Source organism: Pogoniulus pusillus, chromosome 18, assembly GCF_015220805.1.
Source record: "Pogoniulus pusillus isolate bPogPus1 chromosome 18, bPogPus1.pri, whole genome shotgun sequence".
In the NCBI taxonomy this organism is placed as follows: domain Eukaryota; kingdom Metazoa; phylum Chordata; class Aves; order Piciformes; family Lybiidae; genus Pogoniulus; species Pogoniulus pusillus.
In genome coordinates, this window is record NC_087281.1 from 11,623,012 (window position 1) to 11,641,408 (window position 18,397).

An 18,397-nucleotide genomic window follows, 5' to 3' on the forward strand; every position below is an offset into this window, starting at 1 on the left:
CGTCTTCATCTCAGAAGTGATGAAATTCATGCATAGTCATTGTGATGGTTTGGGGGTTACCCCGCCCCCCCCACACTTTGTATTTGCCCCAGCTAACTCAGGCGGACCCTGGGAATATAGATGAAGCAATGTATTTACAGCTAGCAGAATTTACAAGCAGCTATTTACAATATATACAGTTATATACAATTATATACAGAAATATACAAAGGATAAACAATACAAAAGCACAACTCCCTTCCCAGAAACCTGAGTCCCCAGGAGGGGCTCTCAAACCACCCCAACACCTCCCCCGGCCCTCTCAACCTTACCCCAGTTCTCAGGAAGAAGAGAGGTGCGGCCAAGAGGTTAGGGAGCAGGGTTAGAAAGCAGTGATGTTAGAAAGATGTGTCTTGGTCAAAGGCAAAAGCAAGAGTGAAGAGACAAAATGGAGAAAGTTTACTTCTTCTTCCCAGAGCTCTCAGCGAGACTGTGAGAGAAGTTGACATCAATTGTTTTCATTTCACTGCCCGTTATCTAGTTCCTTTACCAAAACATCCCAGCTTGCTTCAAACTAGCACAGTCATTTTTGTGCCTGCGCTCCTGGAGTTTTTTAATGTGTACTATACGGTTGAAGAAGTTTAAGATTCAAAGGCACACACAACAGTTTTAGTTTGGGGAACGCCAGCTTAAAGTTCAGCATCACACTGTAGTTAGTGCTGTTAGCCTGATGCTTCTTGTAAGACTGAAACAGCTGCCTTTCATTCTTACTTTCAAATTACAAGAAAAAACTTAGCCTGTGGAATTCGTGCTGCTAGTCCAGGTGTTTCTGAGAGGTTTTATTTAAAGGTTAGCCTAGCTATGATTTGAAGTAGCAGGGGGATTTTGTTTGTTGGTCTGTTTCAGTCACTAAAGCACGCAGTCACAGTTCACATGTAAAAGACCGCTTGCGATTCTTAACGCGGCGTTCTGGCATATGTTACAACCTGGGTGGCAGTTTGCGCTGCCTGTTTGTAGCTGCATAATCTTGTTTCAGAAAAAATAAACGACTGAAAAGTGTGCTTATCATTTTTCTCCCCTTTTTGGTAACATCTTTTCATACACTGACAGTTATTGTGAATGCATGAAATAAAACTGTTAATCAGTCAAACAAACGCAGCATAGTTTACTTGTTAAATATCTGTATATTTGTAAATTGTATGTTTTGTATAAATCTTGTCGCAGCTAAATAATTTGATCTCCCCATATTGGAATCACCTCCTATATTATTTGCTGAGCGCTGTTGTGATCACGCACCAGACACAATAGCTATATACCCCAGAATTAGGCGTTGCTTTTAAAATTCTGAGTCTTCCCCTTCTAACCAGCTTCTCTGCTATGTGAGCAACAGCCACACAGAGAAAAAAACGCAACAGCAAACTTCCCTGTGCTGTGGAGGTATGTGTCCATTGACTGTGGTATGTGAGCCGTGACCCAACAGCTTTGGGCTCAAAGGTGCGAGCAGGGGATAGCTAGATTTCAGCTGGATCTTTTCAGTGAGTAGGTGATTTCTTTGTGACATTCCATGTTGACTTTTTTTTTTCCAATTTCCATAGAGGCCTACGATGTTTTCCTGAAAATGCGAGAGAAGAATGAGTTTCATTCTCGTTCTTATGAAACCCTCATAAAAGCACTGTTAGCACAGAACTGTCTGGAAGAGGCCATCCAAGTGAAACACATGTAAGGCTTTCTATGTTTGAGAGATTTTAACTCTTTTTAATTTCTGGGTAGTTTTCAGGTTGTTTCAAATGGAACAAAAGGTCACGCCTCATAATTAGAAGCTACAGTAAGTAATTAACCGGTGTTTCATAGGATTATATGCCATGTATTAAAAAAAGTACTAGAGTGACAGTATGTATTGCTAATCATTCAACTAACAGTATCAACAAATAAATGTATTTGGCATCAGAAATTAAAGTCTACCCTTCCGACTCTCTGCCTTTTCAAACTCTTTAGAGCAATATCCAAACAGGCAGGATTCTTTCACTTAACTGCCTGTGAGCCTTTCCCTCAATCCCCATCGCTGCTGCTGTCCTACCTAGCAGTTGGCTGCCTGCCAAATGCAAAAAGGTACGTTCAGCAGTGATGCCAGTGGCTAGAAGATGACCATAAACCTTAAATCCAACTCTTAACTCTTCTGAAATAAATCCAACCTGCTGTCATGTATTATTAGAATCACCAGAATGGAATTAACCTTTTTAAGAGCTGTGCTTTAATTTTTGCCTGTAATGTGTGTTCTGGCCAGGTTATAGGCTTCAAAATACAAGCATTAACCACTCACTATAGAAGTAAGAAAAAAACAAAAGTAAGCCTTTTGGGTTCTTCAGCTGAAAAAAGAACAGTGGTTTTCATCAGGCATATTTCTGACTGAATACAGTGAATTTGAAAGTGTGGGTAACTTAAATGTTCCTAGAGCTCTACTAAAAAAGGAAGAATTTTTATAGTAAATTTAGATTTTTGTATGTTCATGAACCCTATAGTGTAAGCCGATGCGTGTTATTTTCGTGGGCTTCTTTAAACATGCTTTGATTGAATTTGTCTTTCACTGAAAACAACCTGAGTTTTGTGTGCAGAAGAGCAAACGTTTTTGCAAATAGGTTTCAGCAACTGGGCTTTATCGTGAGGAATGCTTGATGTGTGTCTGGCTTATATCAAGGAGAAGCTGGAGAATGTTAACATCTTTGTAAGTGGCAGATGGAAAGGAGATGTTTTAAAACTATAAAGAATATTGAGAAATTTTAGGTGCTTTCAACACATGAATGTTTTCTGCAAATGTTTTAAGAGTCTTAGGGGAAGAAGTTTGAAACTCTAGTGAAGATTTGAATGTGCATTGACTGCTTCCCTCTTCTGCAGCTCAAACACTTGTAAGAAGTTGCACAAAATATTGCATGATACCAGCAGTAATTTACAGTTTGGAAGAGCAGTAAGAGAGTGGTGGCTTGTCCTGATTTTTCAGTGATACAGAATTACCACTTTAGAGAAGTATTTTCCCATGCAAATTAAAAATGCAGGGGGGAAAAATTAACAAAAAGTTTCAAAGACCAAAAAAACTTGGAGATATGTTTTAAAGGATTAAACCTCTGAGCCGTGAGATATTTAGGAAAAAAAAAAAGAAAATAGAATTTTAAAAGGGGTTCTCTTTTTGGTTGCTGGTCAAAGCCAGCTGTGATGATAACCCCTGTGCTTCTCAGAACTCTCACACCCAGTCTTGTAGCATAGACATGCCAAAAGATGACGTTCTGAGAAGCTGTTAACAGCTCACTTTTGCTTCAAGATAGAAAATGCTTCATATTGGCAGTGCTCGTGGTGGTTGTGTCTTTTTTTTTTCTTGTAACATTAAACGTTTTCCAAAGCCTGTAAGTTTTAAATTATTCACCGAAAGAGAGCGAGTGATTGTGTGTGTACTCATGGCTGAGGAATGGCAAATCTGTGTGTTTTGCACACGTTTCTGCATGCTTGACAATTTTTCCAACCTCATATTGCAAAGAGATTACTTCTACGAAGCCTAAATGTGTGCAGTGGCCTGAAACTTGTGCAACTCCTAATATTTTCATAAAATACAGAGAAGCTACTTTCATTTATATAAGCTAACATCTTTTTCTTTCTGCTGCACTTGAAGCCAAATTTCAGTAGTATTTAGAGAGGCTAACTGCGTGCATTTTTATAGACAGCAAACTAACTTGGGTGTTCTTTCATTTCAAAAGGATAGATAATTGTAAAACTTCCCTCCCCTTATAACAACTGACAAACTTCCATGAGGAAGTGATATGGCAGAAGGGAATTGCACTCCTACTCTGAGAAAAAAAGGGAACAAATAAGTGAGTTGACTGCTGTGTTGACAGCCCAAGCCTAGTTGCTTTTGCGTTCTAGCACCGCTTTGAGGAATAATTATTGCATTTGGTCCAAGAAGTTTTAAATAGAAATTTAGGAATATTGGAATGATGGATTAGTTCTGTAATAGTAGCTAACATCTATTTAATCACACTAAAGATTGGAAGATTGGGAGAAAGTAAATCCTTTGTTATATGTAATTTACAGTCTCATGCATGAATTGTTGACTTAAGGGCTTTGACAGATGGGACAAAGGGGGAAAAAAAAAAGGCGGAACTGAGCAGTGGGTGCTTAGGATGGGATTAAGAGGATTGGTTGGGAGAGTAAGAAAATCCTGAGTCCAATGACCGCCTTTGTGAGGCTGGGAGGCTGAAAGTGACTGAGAGGATAGTCGTATTGTGTGCTATGTGAAGGATTTTCTTGAGATTGAGGAGAATAATTTAGCAATGACCCTGCTTACCTCCCAATCCGCTCAGCCTCTAAGTTCAAGTAGGTAGGCTGCTCAGTTGTTTGCCACAAGATGATCAGTGAGGTTTATCTTGATTGCTGATATGGTAAATGGCAGTGCCCCCCTTCTCTGTGTAGAGATTTTGTAATCTAGAAATGAACATGTGCAGAGTTATCCATAAATATTAAAAATGTGGCTATATGTCATATAATGTCAGCAGCAGTGTTTTGTCATATAAGATCAACGTGATTGCTGGTCAGCCTCTCTTGACTAATTTCCAGAGTTGTTAGCAAAGCTTTAGCAGTGTTATTAACAATTCTCTTTGGTATAGACTCGTGAAGTTTTGTGTTACAGCAGATAAAGAATTGATAAGGGAAATAGAATTTTAACGTGGCTAAGGCAGCAGATGTAGTATGTTCCATTTTAAAACCTGTATACATCTAGGTGACAGAAAGTTGAAAATTAATCAAGGAAATGATATGGTGTTAGTTCATAATATGCTTTAGTTTATGTTTAAAATATACAGTGCTGAAAATAAATGTTTCGTTTTTATTGCTGAAAGAATAGTTTTATATTTTATAATTATGGTGACTATTGAAAAAGAAGAAAAAGTATCCAGCTTAGGATACAACAGAACAATGCAGGGCATGCAGTTATTTTAGTCATCTAATATGTCAGCATTCAAGAATCTGAACCAATTGTTTAAAAAAAATCTTGTACTTTGTTTCTTTTGTTGCTCACTTCCAACTTTGTCATCTGTCAGAATGCAAAAAAAAATTATCCTTCTATAACCATTGACAGGGTAACACAAAAGCTGTCTCCGGGTCGATATTTTGCAGCAATATTTTTAACATACGAACAGTAGTTTTTATAATTTCACCTTGGTGCTCAACCATTTATTATCGTATCAGAAGCATGTCAGTAATTCCTTTCTAAATGTCTGCTTCTTTTAGTGCTGAGACCCACATCAAGGGCTTCACACTGAACAGTGCTGCCAGCAGCCTCCTCATCATATCGCAAGTTAGGCGGGATTATTTGAAAGGTATGTCACAATGCTTGACCTTTACGTCACATTAATGCCTCTGCAGATTTTTCTTGTAACGCCCTTCGAATACTTGGATAAAGGAGTCCATTTAGCAAATTACCTGCTTATCAAGAGCCTTTTGTGGTAGCTGAGAGACGTAAATTACTGTACATGCATTTATAATACAGCTTGAATATGAATGTACTTGTCATTTGACCACTTAGTCCAGTTTCCATTCCATTTAACACAAGATGGGTTTTCTTAAGATGAATCACAGCTCTTCAGACATGCAAAATTTGTGCTCCAGAATGAGAGAAAGTACAGGCTTTCAAGTGCGTTAAAATTCACAGCACAAGTCATTTTGCTTTGGAAATTAACATACTTTAGAGCATCTGAAACAATTCCCAGCAGTTATTTCTTGCATAGTGTGTTGGTTGTGTGAGATACCAGATGAGTTAAATTGACTGTTAAATGTGCATGATTGTGCACTAAATGATTATAATATTGATTTAAAAACTTAAATACTTTTTAATAGTTCTCAATACCAACAGTAACAAAACGTTTGGTTTGGTTTTCTTTTTAATGTAGCAATGATGGGAAAGAAAATGGTGGCTGAAATGTGTGCAAGGGTAGCCAGAAAGATGGTGGATAAAGTTTGACAGTTGTGTTGTTTAGTTTTCAGTGTGGGTCGCTTTGCAGCCTAGAGTTCAGCTCTGAAAGAGTACATTCTGAAAACCTGCAAACAGACTTTTAAATGCAGTGTTGTGTCTTTTACACAGTGCAGACATAAGTACAGGCTTGATAGGTGTTTTTGTTGATGTACTTAAGCATTAAATCAGCTACATACAAAGATGTATTACACTGAATGTTACTTTCATAGGAGGGTTTTCCTTTCAGACCAGAAGATATACTAGAAAAAACAATTTCTGATTCTGCTATCAGCTAATTTTATTTCATTCCGTTAAGCAAAGCTATAGTAACTTACACCTATATGCCATCAGCTGCATTAAAATACTCTTAAGATGAACACTTAGACACATCTTCTCACTTACACTCTTTCCTGCATCTCATGAACTTGTCTTCTTCTACCTTCCTTCCCCACTCAGTCTCAAATCTGGTATCATTGGCGGGTGTCACCAGCTGAAGCATGTGCGGTGAATGCAATTGGTTCTCTTGCTCTTCGCAAGTCTTAAGTTCTTATGGCTTCCAAGGCCTTCACCTGACTTTCCTTTCTGGAATTATTCTAATAAGTTTTTTCTTGTCCAATGTGCCACAAATTTTTGCCAATTCCTCCTAAATATTATACACCAAAAATCTTCTCCTTGTCAAACCATCACTGATCCTTTCTATGCTCTGCTAGTCTTTTGCACTATGTGATTTCATCTTAATTAGCATACTAAATTCTCTGCCACATAAATCTTCTTCCTTGATACACTTTAAAAATGTTTTTTGTTTTTCATAACATGAAGCTTCCCAAGAAGCTTGTGGAATTACACTGCTTTGTAAAATTGTCTTTCTTTATCTTGCTCATTGAACCAACTCTACTTTGGTATTTAATTCACTAGTCAGCCTTAACCATTTTTCTGTTTCAGTCTGAAAGATAGTACGTCTCTTTTTGCAAGTGAAGCCTTGAAAATGCAAGTTAGTAAATATTTCAACCATACTGGTCATTTCCTGAAGCTCATAGGTTACCCAAAAAAGGGTCAGGCACAATCTTGTTGTAACCTTTTGTCAATGAGTTCCATTTGTCCTGCATCCTGTGATGGCTTTCACTTCTGCTAAACTTGCTTGTTTTATCAAATACTCGCCGTATTTCTTTGCTGTGTAATGTGACATAAAATTTTTATGTAGGTCCCTAAATATCCTCACAAGAGCCTTAATATCTTCTCACAGGAACTGGATAAAACCCACATTACTTTAAAAGCCAGAACTTGAGTTTCACTTTAGAGAACTTGCAGAGTTTGTAGGAAAGCTTTTTAATTTTTACAGGCTCTTAGCTACCTGGTTTTAAGTGCTGAAAGATTAAGGGATTAAATGATGAGCTGAGAGTAATAGTGGGTGCTTTTGCATTTAAAAACCCAAACCAAACTAGGACACCTCCTCCATCCAAAAGAACAACCAGCACAAAACGAAACCCCCAAATATGCAGGACAGCAGAATTAACCAGCATCCTGCTGGGTCATGCAGTAGTGTTGTGCACGTGCAACTTTCAGATCTTTCTCTGTCTTCGTTCTTGCGAGGGCTGGTCATGCTCCACACTGAAGGGAAGTCCACACCTACTCAGGAGAGAATTTGACCATGACATGTGTTTTGTATTTGCTTTTTAAATATCAAGAATCATGTCTCTGATGTATTGTCCCCCCCCAGCCTTTTTTTTTCCCTAAAAAGAAAGGGGAAGAAAGAGGGTGGGGAATGATAGAGAAAATTCACTCTAAAAGAACCTTAGGCATACAGGATGCTTTTTCTTCCTCTCTCGTCAAAAGTAATCTTTAATTTCTGCAGCACCTGCATATTGAATTGGAATATTAATGCTGTGGAGTTCAAGTGGGTGTATATTGTATTAGAAGTGTTTATCCCTTGGTATTCTAATGGTTATCTGTGATTACTTGTGCCTGTGCTGGTGAGGAGCAGGAGATTTTTACCAGAAGGGCGTATCTTTCTCTCTGTTTGCTCATTGCATAACATAAATTGACAAGAATTCCAGTCAGAGAAATTAGAGAGACTTCATCTGTGGTGGAGTTGGGGTATTTGTGGCAGACAGATGGGTTTGGGTTTTTTAACTGTTTTTAACACAGGTAATTGCTTTAATGTAGGAGTCCTTGAGGAAAGAATTCAGTTCTGAGTTTATTCTTGTATTGAGTTTTGCATCTCATGCTTTTATTTAAAAATTAAATGTTGGTAAATGAAAGTTGGGTGTGCTCTTAAAAAGACATCTGAATACTAGACTTCAGCAGTTTCAATAATGAATTGCATTTTGAAACTATCTTCTTAAGTATGCAACATTTTTGTGTTTTAGTACAGAGAAGTTATAGTTAGGATGTAAAAAAAAAACCTAAGCTGAAACAGTCATGACTCTTTAAGGTCATGAGGGAGGACATTTATGAGATAACTGCTTTCCTTGCGCTGGATAGTAAAATAAATGCCAAAAGTAGTTTAATACTTATTATTGCTCAAATATTACAGCATTTTAGCCTGGAATAACTGTTGGCAGTTTTTATTTGGTTGTGTATGTATTGAAGTTGTATTTCACCATAGCAAATTTGGAGATTAAGTTGAGCAAGAGAACTATTTTCTGTACGTGTTTTTAAAAGGACATGGATAATGATAACCATTGGCATGGTTGCCTACTGAACTAAAATCTGATTACCTTTTCCCTTATTTGTGTACCATTATTAGATGCTATAAGTGTTCTAAAAGGAATGCTTGACAGCGGTTCGTTGCCTACTAGACCAGCAGTTACTGCACTTATTCAGGCTCTGGCAGAAAAGGGAGATCTAAAGAACCTGCAAACACTTAAAGCCATGCTGGAAGACATCACACAACCAATTAGTTTATCTCCCTCACTAATTCCTAATGCTGTTGCATTGGCTCATACTAAAAAGTAAGTACTTCAACAACTGGTATATGTAATTATTTTATGCAGAGCAGTGGGAAATCACTTGCATTGCATTCTCTTTCTATTCTTAGAGTCCTAGATGTTAACATTCTGGTCAAGTTGAGCAGTGTTGTGCAGTTCTTTTCTGGTATCATTTCTGAAACACATTTGTGGAGGAGAACCATTGCAGACCATCTCCAGTAGTGAGCTCTCTGTATTTTGAGCCACTGAAATACAATCTGTCTGTAAAGGGCCAAGCTTCTAAATAGCTAGATCTGAGTCACCCTTGGCACACAATGGTTCTAGTGCAGTGACTTTTGCCTAAATGAAACACTTCAAAGAGGAAAGGTGTTCCAGGATTTGTCTCATAACCTGTCTGTTTTCCTCTGTCTCTATGTCATGGAAGTTTTCAGCAGTCGTGCTGTGTTCTCAAGCTGTAGATTGGTGACAGTAGTAAATAAATAAATTGCTGCATGCAGGCACAGATTCTTTACCAGCACCAACTTCTCTTTTGCTATACCCAAACTAGATTGGTGTATATATAAATACATTTAGCAGCAACATAAATAATAAGCATCTTTTTTTAATATATATGTGTATATATATGATAAATATTTAACATCTTGCAAACTATACCCTGAAAACCATGAAAAAAACAATTTTTTACAGGTAATTTTAATATCTGTTCTTTTATTGTCAGATTCATGTTTCTGATATAGTTTTCAAAGCATTTTTTACAGTTTGCAAATGTGCTGTTCTTCTCCTTCACCTAAACACATTCATTTATCATACTCTGATTTCTTCTTCAGTTAAATCAGTTTTTAGAGTGGATTAGTAAGGAATGTTGTCATGTGCACTTTTCAGAAGTAGAGTTTACACTTCAGTGAATACTTCCTGCATTATTTTATTAGCATTTGCTACACTTAAGCCATAATGTTAAAAGTGTTTAGGCAGAGGTACTGACCAAATGACATTAGTGTTGTCTTTTGCATCCAAAAAGATAGGGATGGAAAAAATCAGGTAAATAATTAATTGAAGTAACATTAAAAAAAATACTTGAGTTGTGTGCATTAATTATTCAGTTACTTTCTGTTAATGTTTTGATTTTGCCTTCTAGATTTACAGAACACATTTTCCTAAAGCAGATATCTGAGCTCTTCTTTGTTAATGATGAAAAAGAGTGTCAGAAGTACTTGGCCTCTCTGCAGGTCACAGATCATTAAAAACTGTTCGGGCATTAATTTATTCAGTCAGTCATAAGTGGTTTCACTTTCACAAGGTCTGAATCAAGTCATAGGTACTCAACCATTCCTGAGAAAGATAACCTTAATGTAGGAAACAAAAACTTTAATTGCTTCTTTAGGTTTAGAAATCTTGATTTCAGATACTAAGACAGTTCAATTTCCTTTCCTAGCAATGACCTTGATGCTGCAGTGGAATACCTTGAGCCTCTGCTTATCTCTGGTGCACAGAATCCTGATCAAGCTGTCAGAAATATTTCCTATTTGTTAAGAAAGGTGTCTGAGGACGGATTAGAGCCAGCTTTGGAAAAATGTAAGTTAATTGCGGTGATATTTAAATATTCTGACTAGACAGAGGTGTTATGAAAGAGCTATTACATGTAAAACCTGCTCAGTCAACATAAAGCCTGTAAAGTTTACAAAAGTGGCTTTTCAATCAAAGATTTTCCTTATGTACCCATCATTTTGCAGTTGGTGTGATGGCAGAACGGCTGGCCAGTCAGTTTGGGATTTACAGACCTGTCACAGATCTTTTCCTTCAATATGTCAGTGCAGACAGAGTCGATGATGCCAGATCGCTGGTACAGGTAATGACATAACAAGAGACAGAAGTGCTTAGAGCTCTTCTGAAGTTAACTGTGAAATTGTCATACAAGCAATGTTGTATAGCATAGGCTTCTACTAATATGCTTTTTATTTTTTCAGTGTGAGTAGCAGTAGCACAGTTCAGACTATTCCAAACCATGAGCTAATACTCTGGTACTCATAGTAGTCGTGGGTGCCAGTTGGAAGGTTTTTTGTCTTCTGACAACCCAAAGGAAATAAAGGAAGGCTTGTGTACTGCTTAAAATTCCTTTCAAAGCAAAAACTGGTTTATGTAGGTTTTCTGCTAGACAGCATTTGCTTTTTGCAGTTTCCTTGCAACTTCTCACAGTAGTGTTGCAAATGTAATGATGTTTTACAATTTTTGTACAGTTTGCAAAGCAGAAGCAGGCAATGTTTGCTTTTCATGGACCTTATTATACTTGGATGCTATAATACTGTATATGCTGGATTCCAGGTCTGTGAAGAGCTGAATTTGCTTTCTGTTCTCTTAAGCACCACAGATGCATTAAAAGATGAATGATGGTTTCTAGGCCACAGTTTCAGCTTAGTTAGTGATGTTCAAGGAATGAGACAGCTGCATTCATGCCTTTTGCAGAAACAAAGCCAAGCCAGAGATGAGGTGAACTGCAGGTGATGGGAGCTGCAGCTGTCAGCATGCACAAACGGGCTCCATCAGGAAGGCTCATCCTAGCAGCTGGCAGTCCAGCAGTCATGCTGATTCTGCAGATTGTTCAGTCATAGAGTACCAGGTTGTAAGAGGGACCTCAAGGATCATCTGGTTCAACCTTTCTTGACATAAGCACAGTCTAGACAAGATGGCCAGCACCATGTCCAGATGAATCTTAAGAGTCCAATAGTGGGGAATCCACCACTTTCCTGAGGAGATTGCAACAATGTGTGATTGTTCCCGTTGTTTGTGCACATAGACTCCTCTCTCAAGCTGAGGGCTCTTGCCACCTCCTAGGAGTGCGTACTATGTTACCAGTTCCAAAGTATTTTGCACAGCTATAGAAAAGGATCTGCTTTGTTCATGAGATCTTTTATGATATTCCAAGGCCATTTTTTGGGAAGAATGCATATCAAAAGATATGTTCAATTAGTTCTGCTATATTGTGAGGTGTGTTATTTATATATTCCCTGCTCTGGAATATGACTTCATTTATTGCTTCACCTAACTTGTCATCCAAGTATAAATTAAAAAGAGACTACCATTTTGATAGAAGAATCCTCTTGCTATACAGCATGAAACAACTAAATGCAGGGAAATCTCAAGTTACTTTTGTTAGCCCTTTGATTGAAATGCAGGAATTGAACAAGTGAACGAAAATCACCTTTTGTTACAATCAGGAGTTGTGCATTTCTAAGTGAAATCTGCACGTTCTTAAATTTTCCATTGAGGTATCCCTTAAAAATTCATGTTACAACAGCATCCAGATTTTGGAATGAAGTTAATGACTCCGTGTCATACTTGTAATAAGATGGCATACACTTTATCATGGGGATAGTATTTCATGTTAACAAATACTAACATTTCTTAATGACCACCATGTTAAGTGGTCATTCAGAGACAAGTTGAGTTGAATTTTCCATGGATGTGAAAAAATTTATTTTTCATATGGTGTACAAAAGCTTTTCAGTTGTTGAACATTCTTCACTGCTGCTGTGGATCAAGTATTCTGCTACTCTCTTAATATCTTCTAGCTACAATCTGTCCATTGGTTTCTTGGAAAGTAAACTGCAGTCTAAGTGAGTTATTTTGCTTGTAATAATCTAAATTATAGTATGTACTTGGATAATCTTTGGTTTCAGAAACGCATTTAAGTCTATTTAAATGCTCAGTAAACAACAATACTGTCTTTTGTACCGTGTGGCAGGAGATGGCAAACTAAAAAGGCAATCTGAGATTTCAGCATTGGAGAGGGCTGTGGAAAACCTTTTTTCCAACTCTCTCTTCTCACAGAGCCCCTACCAATAGTAGGTGAGAGTGGCTTAGAACCAGTAATAAAATGTTGCAAGTTTTTCCCATGAATATTTCACCTCTGTTCATCACCATAAAGCAATCTTTTTTGTCAGAACACTGCAAGTGCATTTTTGTCTCGGTTTGCCTGCTGGCATGAGGTTCGTGGTCCTTAACGAGCACGTCAAAGCGTATTACACAGACAGTACGCTTGTAGCGCCATAGACAGAAACGCGGTTGCGTATGGCCGAAGTGCTCATCGAATGTGGTAAATTCCAAGTGTGTGCATTTTTAGCTGCGTAATAGTCACTTCCTCTGCGTTTTGGTACTGATGAAATGCCTTACAGAGGGTAAAAAGCACTGCGCGCTCTAAGAATTTTAGAGCTGACATCTTTGAGGAACGTACACAAAAATAGTGCCTTGTATATTTCACTTTGCCATTGTTTATAAAGGAAGAAAGATTTTTGATTTAGCTGGTCTGTCTCAAACTTTAAGTTCAACTTCTCTCTCTCTCTCTCTCTCAAATACTGTCTGTTGCAGTGAAAGCCCTTTATAAAATAGAGAGATTGAAATCAGTCCTTTGTATGCATAAGTGTAGGTAATTATACTTTAAAGAGAACTTGCTTTGTACATTTTAATTTTTATAAAGAAATGAGCAGTTATCTCCCTGACACCTTATTAAATGTATAATTAACCTTATGATCCCTAGCTCACTTGTGAATGCTTGGCAGTATAATTGGAGAGGAATAGTGTTTCTCTTTCTCATTCTTTTGCAGTCCTAAACCTCGTTTTTGTGCTATGTTGAAGTATTAGTTTAATTCTTTTCCCTTTTGTTTTAAACAAACTTACACCTACCATTTTAAAAACTCCCTTTACCAAAGTGGTGCATGAAATGAAATTGTTTGGGCTCTTTTTTCAAACTAATAATCAATTATTTCTCTTGTAAGTAGGTAATATGCTATTGTGTTATTTTAAACATCTGTCACTGGAAATTCTCAGCCAAGTAATTCTGTTCAGTACTGACCCTGTGACTGGTACATTATTTCTTTTGCTTCAGAGATACGGTGCTTTAGTTGAAGAGAAGAGAACTTTACTGAGGTTTATGGCTAGATCAGCAACTAAACCTGGACAGGTATACCATTTATTTTCTTTGCAATGTATATCATTGTGTAGCAAAATGCCATTTAATCAACCTCTGCTGAAGTATTTTTGATTTTGAACTTCATAGTTGACCACTCTATCAGGTTTCCTGGGGAGAGGGGAGGTTAATTTGTCAGCTGATTACACAGAATCACAGAAACATTCAGGTTGGAAAAGACCCTCAGGATCACAAGTCCAACCAATAACCCTGCTCTACAGGGTTCACCCCTAAACCATATCCCCAAGCACTACATCCAGATGACTTTTAAACACCTCCCTGGGCAGCACATTCCAATGCCTGACCACTCTTTCTGTGAAAAAATGTTTTCTAATGTCCAGTCTAAGCCTACCTCTTCTTCAAACTAACCATCCCCAACTCCCTCAGTCACTCATCCTAAGTTTTGTTCTCCAGGCCCTTCACCAATTTTGTTGCCTTCCTCTACAGTTGCTCCAGCACCTCCACATCCCTCTTGTAATGCAGTGCCCAGTACTGAACACAGTACTTGAGGTGTGGCCTCACCAGAGCTGAGTCCAAGGGGACAATCACCTCCCTGCTCCTGCTGGGCACAGCATGTCTAATACAAGCCAGGATGCCACTGGCTTTTTTTTGGCACCTGCGTGCTCATGTCCAGTCGCTTGCCAATTAGAATCTCCTGGTCCCTTTCTGCTGGACAGCTTTCCACCACACTGCCCCAAGCATTGCTTGGGGTTGTTGTGTCCCAAGTGCAGGACCTGGCATTTAGCCTTGTTGAGGCTCATGCCGTTGACATTGGCCCATCCATCCAGTCTATCCAAGTCCCTCTACCCTCCTGCAGATTAACATTGCCACCTATCTTGGTGTCATCTGCAAACTTAACTGATGGCAACTGTGTCTTCATTAAGGTCATCAGTAAAGATGCTAAAGAGAAGTGGTCCCAACACTTTGAACATCTATTTAGATTCCTGGCTTTGTGGTCATTCCCTCTAATTTGAAATGTTCTCATTTATGTACCTGTTCTACAAACAAACCAAAAACCACGAAGAACCAAAAACAAACCAAATTCCACCCCGAACCCAGCACCAAACAACAGTAGCCCAAAACACACAGGTGTTTGCAGAACAACACTGATTTCTCTTTCCTAAAGGAGCTGCACCAGAAGACAGTTAAGGCACAAACTAGAATAAATGTGGTTTATTTTCTTTAACTGCACAACTATGTTTTGTGGAAATTGCCATTAAATAGATAAAAAAGAATTCTGTTGAAGTGATGATCTAAATATGATGATATGGTGTCTGGAAGAAATGTTAAAATTCTATATTTTTCTAGCTTTTCCTGATAAAATTTTAATAATGCAATAATGTCACAAAGTTACTCATTTCTATAAACTTCATAGCTCAAGACCTGAAGAGTTTGAAATTGGAATCAGAGGTTAAGGGAGAGAGGTTTCAAATTCAAGCGCATGAGTTAGTGGTCTGACTTCTTTCAAGCACTGATCATTGGCCGCTGGAGTGGAGAAGGCTGCCAAGTGGTCTGCTGCTTTTCCAGTTGACTGAAATCCTAACGTTCTCATTAGTACACTGATTGCTTCCTTGAAGGAAACAAAACTTTTGAGCTTCTTGAGTATGGATTTTAGTGCTGCGTTTTGATTCATTTTGTCCTTGATTTCTTTGAGCATTTTGTATCTACATGTGAGATATTGAGAGGAAGGATACTGCGTGTACTTGCAGTTGCACAATTCACTCCTTGTTATCAGTACAGTGCATTTAACTGAAAATGTCTGAAATAATTCTTCCAACTTTGGCAATGTTCCTTTGTACTTTAAGATTTAAAGTTAATGCTCTTTTTTGTTTGTGCATTAAATTTCACAGGCAAAGAATATCAAGACACTTCTAAAATTGATTCCTGAGCACCTAGATAAGGAAATTGCATACCATTACCTCATGAAATGTTACGGTAATGTAATCCTCCTTGGAATAGTATTTTAGTAAGAACTCTCAAGACGTCAAGAAATGTCATGGGTACCCTTGGAAAGGGGAGCTAGCTTACAGTTTGTGGCACAGAGAGAAAGGGAGTTTGTGTAGGGGTTTTATTGTTTATTTGGTCTGTATACTATCCTAGCTGTGAGGTTGGAGAAGCAGCTGACTTGACCCAGGCCTTGAATCCTTTAACAACTGGAACTGTATTAAAGGCTACTGCTACAATAGATGCTGATTACGGGCTTTGTGGGGGAAAACAAAACCCACCCTAACCCATGGAGAGAAATACTGTAGAAATGATTTTTTTAAAAAATTAATCTAGCTTTTTAAACCCAAATTATGTAGGAAATACATTGGTTCCTGTTACCTGTGTTTAAAAATCGTAATTACTTCTCAGTAATGTTCAAGAACCTTATTGTTACTAATGCATAATCTTTATACCTGTTTTAATATAGCCAGAGTTAATATTCTGGATGCCTTCATTTGGATTTACCTAAATAGTCAATTCGAAATCGAAGCTCTCGTGATGATTTAACTTCCAGTACTCACTTGCTTAGTAAAGTTCAAAACTGCAATCAGAACAATTTTTTTTTTAGCCTTGGTTTCATTCACAGGAAGATAAGTTTCCTAAGTTGGTTTTAAAAACCAAGACTGTACTTGCAGCTTTATACTATTTTAGCCTTTTACTCTTCTACCTCAGTAAAAATGTCAGAAATATTTTTTTTTTTTTCAGTATCCTTTCCAATTGTGACATTGCAGAGAATCTAATCACTTGCTCAGTATTTACACCAGGGGTTAGAGTGTACTGAACAGTGTTCGTGAAGCCACACTGTATGTGAATGGGTGATTGCTGTAGTTTCTTTAAAGCAGAGATGTATTTGGCATGTACCAAGTTCTAGGGCATATGTTCAGTACCAGCATGAAGAGTTTTTAAACAGGTCCAGGTTATTCTGTACAAGCATCTCACCTGAGACATTGAGTCCATGCCTATATCAGGTAGAAGAGTGCACATCAGTTACTTGATCCACTCTGGATGAGTTGTACTAGGGTATGTGAATTTTTTTTGTTGCATCTTTCTTTCTCAAGAAAGTTCAGTGCTGCCTTACTCTCAGGAAATTCTGAGGCATTTACTATATATATACACTGTATATCTATACAGTGTGTGTTGTGTACAGCAGTGTAGCTCCTTCTGCCCCTCATCCCTTCTCTTCCATTTTTGATACTTTGTGCAGCAGGCAAATGTCTTGGCTTCACTTGACTGTTAAGCCTCAGCTGTGCTAAGCATTTTTATTTTGGAAGTCTCTGTTTAGGTTATGTTCCAGCCAAGAGTTTTTATTGAAATGATTGTGTTTTTTTCATTTTGGTGGGGGATGAGACATTTAATTTTATTAATTGTAAAATTAACATAGTTAAAGTTCTAAATCAGGATTTCTCATTTTGGGCAAACTCCAACCTTGCAGTATTACCATTTTCTAGGCAAAGGCTTCTCCTGTCACAGCTATTGTTTTTAATTAGTCAAAGGAATGAAAGATACCAGAGTATTACTACTATTTCTACTCTTGGTTACTCTTGCTAGTTATCACAGTAAATGGACAAATAAAATCATAATTGTGTATTTAGCAAAAATATAGCAGACTATGGATGCTAAGTGAAAGAAGCCTGGTCACACATCACATCCAGAGTGAACAAATAAAGGGATGTTTATTCCTTTCATTGTCCCGAGATGTGATTCACTGCCAGAACTAGATTTCCTTCATCTGCTGAGATGCATAATCCTTTGCTGTATACCTTCTAGAAAAAGGAAATATGTAAAATCACATTTGCATAGTCAATCTAAGTATTAACTCTTTTTGTTTGTAAATACATCTATTTGAAAGAATTAGCAAGTTAATGCTTTCTGTTAGGTTTTCATCAAACCGTCACTTGGGTGCAGTTTCTGCAGTAGCCTCCCACATTCAGAAAGGAGCTCAGCCACTTGCCAGATGACAGTGGGAAGCTTTGTCTGTGAGAGAGGGCTGCAAACTATGTAAATTTCTGCATAATTAAAGCTGTGGGGTTTTGCTTGGTTGTGTTTTGTTGGGTTTTGGTTTGTTAGTTTTGTTTAATTTAAGGGCTGTTGGTATTGTAACTTTGTTTGTGACAGTGGTGTTTCCAAATGTGAAGCATTAAGACCTGGGACAGTTCTCATACTGCAAATGCTTGCATTGTCCAAACCAACAAACTAATATAACTGGATGTGATGGTCTCCTCCTTGTTTACAAGGTGCTAGGAAGTGTACCTAGAGGATACCAATGAGACTGTCAAAGGTCGCTTCAATTTTACCTTGATGCTCCTCAAGCCAATGTCTCGGGAGCAGAAGTGTTTTTGGTTACCTAAGCAGTTATGTTTTGTAATAGTGGGTCAACAAAAATTTTCTAACGCTCAGTAGGATGGATTGGATTCTCCTTAGTGTTCCAAAAAGAGTATCTGACCTCTGGGCTTTTTTTTATTGCTTTAAGTTATAGCTCTGATGTAGTTAGCATCTCTAACTGACAATATTGTGCCCTTTTTTAAGGGAATTAAATTCTGGTTTCGAGCTCTC

General features: G+C 37.8%; 1 protein-coding gene across 2 annotated transcripts in view; it reads left to right on the forward strand.

Annotated features, from left to right (window-relative positions):
- Nucleotides 1-18,397, forward strand: part of LRPPRC (leucine rich pentatricopeptide repeat containing) — a 96,727-nt gene that overhangs the window by 76,411 nt on the left and 1,919 nt on the right. For both annotated transcript variants that reach the window (XM_064158399.1, XM_064158398.1), the window contains exons 30-36: nt 1,575-1,698; nt 5,251-5,339; nt 8,718-8,922; nt 10,331-10,470; nt 10,629-10,744; nt 13,778-13,852; nt 15,709-15,793. In XM_064158399.1, coding sequence (XP_064014469.1) covers nt 1,575-1,698; nt 5,251-5,339; nt 8,718-8,922; nt 10,331-10,470; nt 10,629-10,744; nt 13,778-13,852; nt 15,709-15,793 — 834 coding nt within the window. The remainder of the gene's footprint in view (nt 1-1,574; nt 1,699-5,250; nt 5,340-8,717; nt 8,923-10,330; nt 10,471-10,628; nt 10,745-13,777; nt 13,853-15,708; nt 15,794-18,397) is intronic.